At 44.8% G+C, this 14034-nt stretch overlaps 1 protein-coding gene across 3 annotated transcripts in view; it reads left to right on the forward strand.

Moving 5' to 3' along the window:
* The window catches only part of lypla1 (lysophospholipase 1), a 61764-nt gene that overhangs the window by 42689 nt on the left and 5041 nt on the right, over nucleotides 1–14034 (forward strand). For 2 of the 3 annotated variants that reach the window (XM_078540516.1, XM_078540518.1), the window contains exon 7: nucleotides 10455–10556. In XM_078540516.1, coding sequence (XP_078396642.1) covers nucleotides 10455–10556 — 102 coding nt within the window. Of the gene's footprint in view, nucleotides 1–5254; nucleotides 5753–10454; nucleotides 10557–14034 lie in introns of those variants that run through there. The other variant, XM_078540515.1, reaches the window with a different exon arrangement.

A 14034-nucleotide genomic window follows, 5' to 3' on the forward strand; every position in this document is an offset into this window, starting at 1 on the left:
TTCCTTCCATCATAATGTCAGAAGTGGGGATGTTCGCTGATGATTGCACAATGTTCAGCACCATTCACGACTCCTCAGATACTGGAACAGTCCATGTCCAAATGCAGCAAGACCTGGACAATATCCAGGCTTAGGCTGACAAGTGATAAGTAACATTTGCGCCACACAAGTGTCAGGCAATGACCATCTCCAACAAGAGAGAATCCAACCATCGCCCCTTGATGTTCAATGGCATTACCATCACTGAATCCCCCACTATAAACATCCTGGGGGATTGACCAGAAACTGCACTGGACTAACTGTATAAATACTGTGGCTACAAGAGCAGGTCAGAGGCTAGGAATCATGTGACGTGCGACGAGTAACTTGCCTCCTGACTCCCCAAAGCCTATTCACCAGTCAGGAGTGTGATGGAATACTCCCCACTTGCCTGGATGAATGCAGCTCCCACAACACTAAAGAAGCTGGATACCGTCCAGGACAAAGCAGTCCGTTTGATTGGCACCACATCCACAAACATTCATTCCCTCCACCACCGACGCACAGTAGCAGCAGTGTGTACCATGTGCAAGATGCACTGCAGGAATTCACCAAGGCTTCTTCGACAGCACCTTCCAAAACCACGACCACTGAAGGACAAGGGCAGCAGATAGATGGGAACACCACTACTTGGAAGTTCCCCTTCAAGTCACTCACCATCCTGAGTTGGAAATATATCGCCATTCCTTCACTGTCGCTGGGTCAAAATCCTGGAACTCCCTTCTTAACAGCATTGTGGGTGTACCTACACCACATGAACTGCAGCAGTTCAAGAAGGCAGCTCACCACCACCTTCCCAAGGGCAACTAGGGAAGGATAATAAATGCTGGCCTAGCCAGCGAAGCCCACATCCCATGAATGAATAAAAAAAAACGATGCACCAGATTTTCAGCACAATATCAAAATCAAAAACAGGATTTTGGTCTTGTGGCAGGCTTGCAATACATAATGAGGATTGTTTTTTCTTCCAAGTAACCTCTTAATTTGGACGGGTAAAATTTCTACTCCTATAAGAGCGAAATACTGCGGATTTTTTTTTTATTTGTTCCTGCGATGTAGGCATCTCTGGCCCATCCCTAATTGCCATTGTTCAGAGGACTTTTTTAAGAGTTAACCACATTGCTATGGGTCTGAAGTCATATGTAAGCCAGACCAGGTAAGGACGGCAGATTCCTTCCCTAAAGGGCATTAGTGAACCAGATGGGTTTCTACAACAATTGGCAATGGTTTCATGGTCATCATTAGACTTTTAATTCCAGATTTTTACGAAATTCAAATTTCACCATCTACTCTGGCGGGATTCGAACCCAGGTCCCCAGAGCATTACCCTAGATAACTAGTCCAGTGACAATATCACTATGCCATCGCCTCCCCACATGCTGGAAATCTGAAATAAAAACAGGAAATACTGTAAATGCTCAGTAAATCTGGCATCACCTGTGGAGAGAGAAACAGAGTTGACGTTTCAAGTCAATGACTTTCGTCAGAATTGACAAGAGATCATTGACCTAAAATGTTAACTCTGTTTTCTCACTCCACAGATGATGCTGGACCTGCTAAGTATTTCCTAGATTTTCAATTTGTTGTGTTATTCTGTGATTCATGTCAAAATGTATGCCTGTGTTTGGTGGGTAAAGATAGGATTGAGCTCTGCTGCATGCCTTTAATGTCAAAATAGCTTTCTGAAAATTGCTGCCCAGGATCAAAGATGAAGAAAAGCACTGGCACATTGTAGTGGAGGATGCCTGACAGCCATGGAACAGTAGCTTGATCAAGAGTACCCTGATCAACATGAGAGTAATTGAAAGAAAATGTGGAAACCTATCACGCCACTTAAAATTCGCAAAATCAATAAAGCTATCGATTATTCAACATTGAATATGCAGTCTCTTCCTGTAGACCCACATTTAATTTACCTAAGTGCATAGTTTGAACAAAGGTTGATGAGGCCAGGCCATGGGCCCTGACAGCATTCCAGCAGTAGTACTGAAGACATGTGCTCCAGAACCAGCCACACCCCTCGCCAAGCCTCGACACTGGCATCTACCCAACAATGTGGAAAATAGCCCCGGTATGTCCAGCCCAGAAAAAACGGGACAAATCCAACCTGGCCAATTACTGACCCATCACTCTACTCTGGATTACCAGGCCAGATTCTGGCAACTCTGAGGCAGGACTGTTTGTCCCTGAGGGGCAGAAATCCTGTCGCAGTCCATTAACAGCCAATTGGGCATTAAATAGCTGCAGGGAAGTTGTTCTTCCCCTGGGTGAGCTCCATCCTGACTTTTTAACCAGGTCGGGATGAAGGTGTGCTGATGACACCCAGTTCTAATCTGCACCACTTCTGTGATCCCCTCCACTGCTCTGCATTGTCAAACAACAGTCAAATATAATTTTCCTGATGTTGGAGCGGGGAGGACTGAGTGACAAGCCATCCTCTTTGACCTTTGCCAGTCATTCTAACCCCCTTCCTGGGTTGAGCCAGACTGTTCACAGCTTCACCATTTTAATCAACGCTGAGCTGAGATTCTTAATCCACATCCTCTCTGTCTCAGAAATTGCTTACTTCCCCTTCTATAGCTTTGCCTATCTCAGCTCATGCCTCAGGCTATCTGTTGAAACCCTTTGTCACTTGCAGATTCAATTACCTTGATAGAATCCTGGTTGGCCTCCTATCCTGCATACTTTATAAACATAAACTCATCAAAACCTCTGCTGTCCATGTCCTATTCTACAAGCCCTACTCGCCTATCACATCAGTAACATCTGGTGGCCCAGTGTCTTCAATTTAAAATTAGCTTAATGCTTAAATCCAATCATGCCGTTACGCCCCTCATCACTGTAACCATTTGGACCATAGATTGAACGATATCAACTTGTATTTATATAGTGCCTTTGACGTAATAAAATGTCCTAAGGCACTTCACAAGAACAATATAAATTTGACACCGAACCATGTAGTGATATTAAGAAAGACTTGCATTTCACAACTACGGACATCTCAAAGTGCTTTACAGCCAATGAAGCAGTTTTGAAGTGTAGTCACTGTTGTAACGTAGGAAATGCAGCAGGAAATTTCTGCACAGCAAACTCCCCAAAACGGCAATGTGCTAATGACCAGATAATCTGTATTTTGTGATGTTGATTGAGGGCAAATGGCCACTAGCATGGTGGAAGAGGTCGGTGTTCAGGAGAATCTTCAAGGAGAAAAGATGGGGAGGCTGAAAAACTTGGAGTGTTACAATCACCGTAACTGGGAAACCGTAAATCAAAATAACCAAATTTACTGAAAGATCCCAAATGAAGAAATTACTAACAAGATTCCACTTTTTGTAGCTTTTACTTTAACACGAATCAGAACCAACGCAAATTGCCAGACAAATGATACTTCAAATAAAAAGGTAAATTTCACTTTAAATAGTCGATACAACCAAGCTATGTCTTATGTAACCACAAGGATTCACGTCATTCCCTGTACAAATGTGGGAGTACATAGCTACGTTTTTCACTCGTGCAAGGTAGGCCAGGAGGTTCTATCTGACTACAATTTTCACCTTCTGTTATCATCAGCAAGACTCACTTCTCCAAACCCCCTCTCCCTCGGGTCACGACAGCCTTGATAGTGTAGCTTTACAGAATTCCATTTCAGCCGACCAGCCAATAACACTCTGGTTCATGGTTTAGCAACTTCTGGGACAACATCCAGTTCTTTAGTATCTCTGAGCTATTCACACAGCTTTCTAGGTCTTTTTAGCCAGCTCGCACAGGACCCCAAGAATTCCTACCTCGGTTTCTGCCAAACAGAAAAACTGACCTCTTCCTGAGAGTGATTTGCTTCTCCTCCCAAGAATTCTCTGTGTTCTTCTTTCTATCTGTCTGCTTTCTCTTTGTGTCTGCACCTGTGCACTGATCGCCTTTACCCTCCAGCTCGTCTGCTTGTAGCTCTCCTTTGTGTCTGCAGTGCTTCTTTGTGTCTACCAACCCAAATGCTTCTTTCTTAACTTCCTTCCTGTTGGTACTGCTTCCAGGTCAGGAGCCAGTATTTCTTACCAAGCTGGTCCATTTACAATTGATGCAATCTCTTAAAAGTCCTTTTCAAACATTCTTAAAAAAAAATTACAGATTCCACAGACCTTTTAAAGAAATTACAATTTTTTCTTACTGTAATGCTTTTGGGTCAAAGGTTATTACAGGAGGGCATTCCAGAGCTTTACGAACTTGGTAGCTGAAGGCACGGCAAGATAGTGGAGCAATTAAAATTGGGGATCATCCAGAAATACCTAGAAGAATTTTGGGGCTGATGGAGGTTACAGAGATTGGGGTGTTGGAAGTGAGGGTGTGCAGCCCTGGATGAATTTGAAAACAAACATGAGAATTTTAAAATTGAGGAATTGCTTAACCAGGAGCATGGGGTGATGGGGTGATAAGGATACAGGCAGCAAAGGTTTGGATGACCTCAAGTTTACAGAGGGTAAAATGTGAGAGGCCAGCCAGGAGTGCATTGGAATAATCAAGTCTAGAGGTAGAGGTATGGATGAGAATGAGCTGAAGCAGGGAGGGAGTCGGTCGATTTTACGGAGGTGGAAAGAGATGGTCTTAGTAAAGGCTGGATGTGGGATCGGAAGCTCATCTTGGGGTCAAATGTGACTCGAAGGGTACAAACAATCTGTTTCTGCCTCAGAAAATTGCCAGGGAAAGAGATGGAGTCAGTGGCTAAGGAATAGAGTTTGCAATGGGAACTGAAAATGATGGTTTCAGTCTTCCCAATATTTAATTGGAGGAAATTACCACTCATCCAGTTTTAGATGTCAAACAAACAACCTGACAATTTACATCTGTGGAGGGGTTGAGCAAAGTAGAGCTGGGTGTCATCAATGTAGATGTGGAAACTGACACTGTTTTTGAATGATGTTGCTGAGGGGCAGTTTGTAGGAGGAAGCAAGAATAAATTCTTGGGGGACAACAGAGGTAACAGTACAAGAGCAGGAAGAGAAGCCAATGCAGATTATTCTCTGGCTGTGATTAAACAAGATGACAATGGAACCAGGGAAGAGCAGTCCAACCCAGCTGGATGACAGTGGGGAAGCATTGGAGGAGGATGACACGGGCACCTGGTCAAGGCCATTGTGAGTAGTGAGGAGTTTAGGAGATTGTTTGCTGCTGGTTGTTTATTTGAACTTGACAGCTTCATCCTTGTTCTGTGCTTTATTCTTAGCATTTCAAAGCTTCATTTCAGGACTCATTGGTGTCTCCAAGGCTCCTGGAGGACTTTGACTGTGTGGACCTTTCCAGGCACCAGGACAGGTTAAGAAGGAAGTCACAGGATGCCATTTGTGACTTTGACAAGCTATTTCAATACTGTGGCAGGGATGTAAACCTATTTTGGAGATTTTCAAACAGCGATCTGGGAATGATGGACACAGATTTGGGAGGTGACAACATTCAAAGAATATTACAGCCTCTCCAAGAACTTTCCTTCAACCCTGGTGTCTTGTGCACCATTGGCAGCTTTGGCTGCAGCTGTCAAGACCCTGTGCTCTCGAATTTACTATCTGAAGTCCTACATGTCCTTTCCATTTTTAGGACCCTCTTTAAAAAATGACCTCTGACCATGACTGTGGTGCAAGTTTTTGTTTGTGAAGCATTTGGGACATTGCATTTCTGTTGTGCCTTTAATGTAGCAATTTGTTGTTGTTGATTAAACCCCCCTGTGAAGCGTATTGGAATGCTTTTTCTAAGTCAAATACACTATGGACAGAATTTTATGCCTCTCAGGCGGGTGCGCACCTGACCCAAATGGATGTGACAGTGCGAGATGACGTCGGGCGGGCATCCTGACGTCATCCCACATGCGAGCAATAGGGTGTGTGTGGGTGTCGGAGCCGTGCCCACCAATAATAAAAAGGCCACTTAAGGCCATTAAAAAGGTAGTAATTTGCGATTTTACATTCCCCGTGCGATTTCACACTTGTCTCATGGGCAAAATGGGCAGGTTACTTTTAACGAAACCTCATCCAAGGGCAGGATAAAAAGGGTCAGCAGCATTGCCATTGTGAGTAGTGAGGAGTTCAGGAGATTGTTTGCTGCTGGGTGCTTATTTGAACTTGACAGCTTCATCCCTGTTCTGTGCTTCATTCTTAGCATTTCAAGGCTTCATTTCAGGACTCATTGGTGTCTCCAAGGCTCCTGGAGGACTTTGACTGTGTGGACCTTTCCAGGCACCAGACAGCCTTTTGTTACTCTGGTAATGGGGATTGTGCTCTCTGCTGGTGGCACCTCCTCTGAGGAGGAAGAGAGGGGCAGAAGGGAGAAGAGGCCAGGTGTCCCTATGCAGCTTCCAGGGGAGCGACCTGTGGGAGGAGAGGCTCAGGCACTAGGGGTGCGGAGCCAGCAGGTAGTTCAAGGCATAAGGGGCCACTATCCTGCCGCCAGGATTTACAGGCAGCGGTGTTCGAGGTGCAGTGCCGAAGGAGGTTCTACCTCTCCAGGGAGACTGTGACCTCCATTTGTCAGACGATTGGGCTTGAGATCACCTCCAACTGGGTGGACATCCCATGCCTGTAGCTCTGAAGATCACAGTGGCCCTCAACCTCTATGCCTCTGGTCAGTGGGGGATCTTTGTGGACTGTCCCAATCAGCTGTCCACAGTTGTGTCAAGCTGGTGACTGATGCTCTGTTCAGACAGGTAATGACATTTAAGGTGCCAGCAGGTCAGCTGGGTGTCTTTGTCAGCAGGAAGGGCTTCCACTCGATGAACGTTCAGATAGTTTGTGACCACAAGACACAGATTCTGCAAGTCTGTGCAAAGTACTCTGGCAGCTCTCATGATGCTTACATTCTCAGACACTTGGATGCCAAGGGTAAAGGCTGTTCACTGCTCCAGCTCGACTGGATGGATGGCTGCTGGGTGACGAGGGCTATTCGTTGAAAAGGTGGCTTTTGACTCCTATCTGCCACCCAAGAACAGAGGCAGAGCAGTGTTATAATAGGAGTCATGCCTCCACAAGGGCGGTGATAGGACTATAGGTCTTCTGAAGATGCACTTCCGATGCCTGGATCGTTCAGGGTAAGCACTACATTACCCCCCAGAGCGGGTATCACTGATAGTAGTTGCATGCTGCGCTCTCCACAATCTGGCTCTGGTAAGGGGGGACTCATGGAGGAAGAGGGTCTTGAGGCAGCTCCACAGGCTACAGAGGATGAATCCAGTGGTGAGTCAGCAGAGGAGCCCAGTGAGAACACTGAGGATATGGAGGCAGACCTCTGGATGCTTCGATGAGGCAGGGACACCAGCGAAGCCTTGATCCAACGCTCCTTCTGCTAGGCTGCCAAAGATCTGCTTCCAGGGGTGTCATGTCAGGGGTGCCACCTCCATCCCGGATGTTTGACCTTTTCCTTTGAACCCAAAGTCCACTCAGTGCCTGTGCAATAAAGTTTGGAGCCACTCACGTCCAGTATTAGATACTGGCGTGCCCTGCACCTACAGAACAAATGAAGCATACTCAGGCCATTAAGACAAAAGCAAAATTTATATCATGTTGACACATCTGATGAATATAACTATATATGGTGTTAATTGTCACACCAGTAAACATATTAACAAAATGTGGCAGAACAGAAGATCACCCGTGAACAGCCCCTCTTGTGCTCATGGTGCCTTAAACTTACATTTGCAAGTACTGCGTCTTGTTCCCCCCGCCCCCACATCACTGGCACCAGCATTGGAGGCAGCCTGCTGACTCATCTGTTAGCTTTGATGACCATGGCGGTTGTCTTCTGGGCAGTGGAGCCTGTGTTGGTCCCACCTGGGAGGGAGCAGCCAGTTCCAAGGTTGGCATCTCCCCAGTCATTGCAGCCTCATCAGATGCCACGGTCACTGGCAGAGGGGCAGAGCAGCTACTGCCGTCATCCAGGGCACCCAGAGAGGAGCCTGCAGAGACGACAAGCAGGCTGTACACCAACATAAGGTCGCTCTGGACCTCCCTGCTCACCATTGATGGACGGGCACCTAGCTGGGATACTGGGTGCCTCATCCTTCTCCCACACTGGCACTAACCTCAGGTGGTCAGTGCCTGTGTGAGGGCTTGCAGGTCCGAATGCACTCCAGGAACCTGTGATTCTCTACCTGGAGTTGCCTTTCCATAAGAGTCGCCACTCTGTACATGAAGGAGGCAGTGCGTTCGGTGGTGATGCTCTGCATGGACTCCTCCAAAGCATAAACCACGCATACTCCCATGGATCTCTGCCAGATCTTCCCACACATCCCACTGGACATCCAGCATCTGCCACCTACTGGACGACTCCAAAAGCTCACCATCTGCCTTTGGTTCAGCATGATGCTGGTCTCCAGCAGTCCTCCGACTGCCGGGATCCTAGGCTTTCTCTGCCTCGACCTGCTCAAACGAGTGTTAAGTGCCCTCACAGCTGTGCACCAACATTCTAGCCGATGATCTAATGCCCACTGAGGTGCTGGTGCTTGATTCCGAGAGGGGGTATGACGCAGGTGCATTTAAAGCCCCGTGGTCCTCAAGCGTCAAGGGTGGCTCTTCGGGAGTGAGTGAGAGCTGGCGAATCTAAGGGAGAACAACGACATGTCATTAGTTTAAGTCAACAAACTGCCACTGTGCATGCTAGGCACCCTGGTGAGACGATAGAGATCTGCATCACGGGGCAATGATCAATGGGGTCTCCAGGTTTGAGGCTCCCATTAATGATGAGACTACACAAGAATGTTTGCACAGTCTGACGCTCTCAACTCTGTGCACTGCACTCTTACCTTCGTCAGAGATCCCTGCCTTTCCACTACCGGCTGACCGAGGTGGGTGGCGGCTATCCAACCTGAAGGCATCCATTTTGTACCTCGTTAAAATAAAGTGGTTTGGGGTCCTCCGACTGTCTTTGACCCCTAGATGTTATGGCTTCTCTTCTGAAAGGACAGAGAAGCATTGATTAGTCCACTCTACCTGCAGCACAACTGCAGCCTGGCCAACCCCACCTGAGGAACACCTTGCAGGGCACATTCAAGTCGTGGCCCTCGGCCTGCAAGACACTCCGGCCAAGCAGCCAGGCTCACCCTCTTGGCCAGCTCTGGAGTCAGTGACAGTTGGCATTCAGACTCGAACACCCCTGAGCTCCACGGAAGGATGGCCAGCCCTTAACATTTCAACACACTGATCCCATGCCAACTCACTACTCATCCTTGCTAAGCACAGCTGGTCATTGAACCTTTTATGGCACTGCACCCATGTGCGCTACACAATGTCATGGCTGCTGACCTCGGCTGCCACCTTCTCCCAGGCTTTTTTGGTCAGGTGCAGTGGCCTCTTCCTGCCATCCCTGGGTACGAGTGTGCCGCGCCTGACACCAACCTCCTCCACAAGGACCGCAAGGCACTTGCCCAAGAAATGGGGCCGAGTGCCCACCCGACTTACGCTCCCGCCCTAAGTTTCCAGCCACTAGTGAGGCCATTGTCCCAGTCTCCTGGACAGACTCCAAAGATTCTCCCCTGACTGCCTTCAGGGAGCTGCCTTTACTGGTTTTAAAGTGCCTGCCGGGTCGCCATCGGACCCAGCGCCTGACAGGTTCCCGCCCCTGGGCGGATCTTAATTGGCCACCCAGCGTAAAATCGCTTTTGCAACACAACCGCGTCTTCCACTCCCGCCGACTTGGTGCACGTGTCAAGAATGAAAGTCAGGCCTATGTAAATGCCACTTGTCCATTGTAAGGTTGACTTCCTGTGTAGCTTACTGAACAACATCGTTGCAGACTGGAGCTTTTCCTTCCTGCAGAAGCTTCCTCTAACAATACTGCTGTTCCAGTAGATTTTTGGAAGCATGTATATTTGCACATAAATGTGTTTGGGTAGAAAATGTCATCAGGAGTGTACGGTATTAGGGTTTGTCAACCTGTAATTTTTACCCTTGCTGCATGCTGTGTAAAGCACATGAGAACCCCTACAGGTTGTAAATGAAACAGTGTGGATATAATCCACAGGTTACCAAATAATGCTCCTGAACCCTTAGGAACACTAGCCTGATGTGGTAAAATATGCGAAAACTAACTGCAAGTTACACTAGGCACATTTAATCTCAGACTTTTAAATATTGCTTGTGACCACTGCAATGGAAAGGAAATCTATTATCAGTTCTCTGCTTTAAGATTAGACGATATGATATACTTTAAATTATTGTGAATTTGAAAAATCTAGTGCGAATTTGTAATGAAATGTAGAATTATTCACTATTACATATTCATTGACCATTACAGACATAGATCAACAAAGTAATAGCCAGCACTCATTGTAATGAAATTTGAAGATACTTTAAACAGGGCTTCAGGTGGAAAATGTTAACATGAATAGTTTATTTATAATATGGTTTAACAGTGATTTAATTCTTGGTGTAATTTATTTACAGGGAGGAGCTCTGTCATTGTACACTGCTCTAACAACACATCAGAAACTTGGAGGAGTGATTGGCCTTAGCTGTTGGCTTCCACTTCGGAACTCTTTTCCAGAGGTACTAATAAAATAATCCACACTATTGCTTAATATGATTACTCAATGACTAACAAGGTTCAGTAGCAGTCTCCCACCATAAACCATTTCTGGACTGGCCAAGGCCTCTGTGCAGCCAGCCAAAATCAGTGGGGTTGTCAAGGCCATCCAGGCTGCAGCTGTGGTGCAGTCCAAGCAATGACCCTTATTGTCAAGGAGTGTCCACTGACTAAACTTGAAAGCAGGCTTGAAGAACTCCATCAAGCCACTGTCAAGACTATGTGACTATGCACACACTGAACAAATGAAATAACTATATACAAATAAGAAGTAGAAATTGGAGCCGTTGAAGTATTCAACACTGCACAAGCACCATGTCTTCTTTAAGACAAATTCCACTTTGAAAATCATGAATCTTCCCTCCTCCCCAGCCTGTCTGCAGCCTTTGACACGATTGACCATACTAGCCTCCTCCAATGCCTCTCCATTATCATCCAGCTGAGTGGGACTGCTCTCATGTGGTTCCATTCTTATCTATCGAATAGTAGCTAGAGAATCACTTGCAATGGCTTCTCTTCCTCCTCCCACATCGTTACCCCAAGAATTTAACATTGGCCCCCTCCTATTTCTCATCTATATGCTGTCCCAACTCTACCTCACCACCAACTCTCTTGACTCCCCTATTGTTGCTAAATTATTAGCCTGCTTTTCTGACATCCAATACTGGATGAGCAGATGTTTCCTCCAATTAAATATTTGAAAGACCAAAACTATTCATTTCAATCCCCTCCAAACTTCCTTCCTTGACTTCAAACTCTATGCCTCTCTCTGGCAATGGTCGAAATTAAACCAGTCTGCTTGCAACCTTCTTGTCACATTTGATCCTGAGATGAGCTTCCGACTTCATATCCGTGATGTCTCTAAGATTGTCTATTTTCACCTCTGTAACATGGCTCGATTTTGCCCTTAGATCAACTCATCTGCTGCCTTCATCCATGCCTTTGTGACCTCTAGACTCGACTATTCAAATGTGCACCTGGTTGGTCTCCCACATTCTACCCTCCATAAACTCTGCTGCCAGTGTCTTAACTCAAAACAAATCCCATTTCCCTATCACCCCTGTGCTCACTGACCTACATTGGCTCCCAGTCAAGAAACATCTTGATTTTGAAGTTCTCATCCTTGTTTTCAAATTCCTCTGTGACCTTGCCTTTCCCTATCTCTGTAATCTCCACCAACCTCACAAATCTCTAAGATATCTGCCCTCCTTTAATTCTGGCCTCTTGTACATTCCCAATCAGCTGTGCCTTCACTTGCCAAGATCCCAAACTCTCGAATCCCTTCCATACACCTCTATGCCCCTATACCTCCTTAAAACCTACATCTTTGACCATCTGACCTAATATCTCGTGTGGCTCGATGTCATACATTATTTTTTTTCGCTCCTATGAAACACCTTGGGATACTTCATTATATGGTAAAAGCATTATATAAATATAAGTAGTTGTGTTATGCTAAAGTATGAAATATGTCTTATTTGGGCTACTGTAATAATAATTGCATGCCTTTTGTGATTCACAATGTTCAAATTTTGTTTCATCATAAACATGTTTGGTTTGTCACATGTTTAACAGAGATGTCTCATTGTAGCTTGTAATAACAGAAATGATACAAATTTGGAATTCAAGAACTCAAACTGTTTTGTGAAAGAACAAATAGTGTTACTTTGCCATTATAAAAATAATGGAAAACTAAGCATTGCTAGATTTTCCTTAATTTGCGACTAATTCTTTGTGTTCTGCTTCCATCCCTTCAAATTCTACACAATTAAAATGTAACTAATTTTATTGATTATCTTATTAATGTACAAGAGGCATGAAGTGAAAACCACAGTACATATGCTTTTAGTACTAGATCAGACTATAGAATGAGAAACCCACCCAAAGGCAAAACTAGTACAAAGATACTGGCAATAAGAACTATCTAGTTCTGTTTGTATGAAACTGAACAACATGTATTATTTATTGTCATATTTTCTTTTGTATTTTGATTCAACCTAACTTTCCCTTCTATCAATTTCTATTTTTAAAAGAAAATCTCCTTGAATACTTGGTAACACCATTCCATTAGCTGCAGTGTGATTAAGAAAGTGGAATAGCTGTACGGAGTAAAACTACAAAGCAAGTGATACTTGTTGCATCTTATCCGTTAAAGAAGCAGATGTAAACATATTACCTTGTTTTTTTCCATCGAGAGCACAACAATACATTCCAATCTACTGCACAGGAAGTTGAATTTCTGGTTAGGTGACTGACCAATTCAATGATAGCAGGATATTATTAGCATTGTGGTAGGAAAGGAATAACTTTTTTTCCTTCATAACATTTTCTTGTTGGTTTGGAAGAACATTTCTTTAGTCTTGCAATTTATTCAATTTATGCTTTTTAAAGTTTGGAAATACCAATTTCATTATACAATTGACTCTCACTACATTGAGTTACTGGTCAGCTTGCTTTGGGGAATGTTACTTTGGAAAATGCCTTGTTGTTTAACTTTAGCTATGCTGGTTAATACTTGTAAATTGCATAAACTCTTTTTCTAATAACTTATTCTTGATACCTTCTTGAGCCTAAAATATTCGAATTCACTTATCTAAGTACCTTTTCTGGTTTTCCTGATTTTTCTGGTGAATTCCTGTCGCTACATCTACCTGTTTTAGATTAGTTCCTAATCTTAAAATCTGTGCTCCTCTTGACCATTTACATCACGGAGAGAGAGCCGGCGTGGACTCAGTAGGCTGAATGGCCTCCTCTTGTGCCATTATGACTCTATGATTAAGATGGAAATTAAATAAGACACTGGTTCGGCCTCAGCTGAGTATTGTGCCCTGGGAGCCGCACTTTAGAAAGGGTGTAAAGGCATTGGAGAGAGTGCAGAAGAGATTCACAAGAATGGTTCCAGAGATGAGGAATTTCAGTTATGAAGATAGATTGGAGAAAAAAAGGCTGAGAAGAGATTTGACAGAGGTATTCAAAATGATGAGGGGTCTGGACAGACTAGATAGGGAGAAACTGTTCCCACTCATGAAAGGGTTGAGAACGAAGAGGGCACAGATTTACAGTAATTGGCAAAAGAAACAAAAGCGAAATGAGGAAAAGCTTTTTCATGCAGCAAGTGGTTAAGGTCTGGAATGCACTGCCTAAGAATGTGATGAAGGCAGGTTCAATCAAAGCATTCAAAAGGGAATTAGACTGTTATCTGAAAAGAATGAATGTGCAGGATTATGGGGAGAAGCAGGAGAATGGCACTAGGTGAATTGCCCTTTTGGAGAACCAGTGCAGACACGATGGGCCGAAGGGCCTCTGCTATAACAATTCTGTGATATGATAGAGTGGAGTGTGGTTATACATTTTAGAGCTGTGCCTGTGCTCATCTACATTTTGCATTGACCAAAATTAGTGATGTCCATGGCTTTGGAGAAGAACATTTTCTTCTACCAG

Source organism: Cetorhinus maximus, chromosome 4 (assembly GCF_964194155.1).
Source record: "Cetorhinus maximus chromosome 4, sCetMax3.hap1.1, whole genome shotgun sequence".
Classification (NCBI taxonomy): Eukaryota; Metazoa; Chordata; class Chondrichthyes; order Lamniformes; family Cetorhinidae; genus Cetorhinus; species Cetorhinus maximus.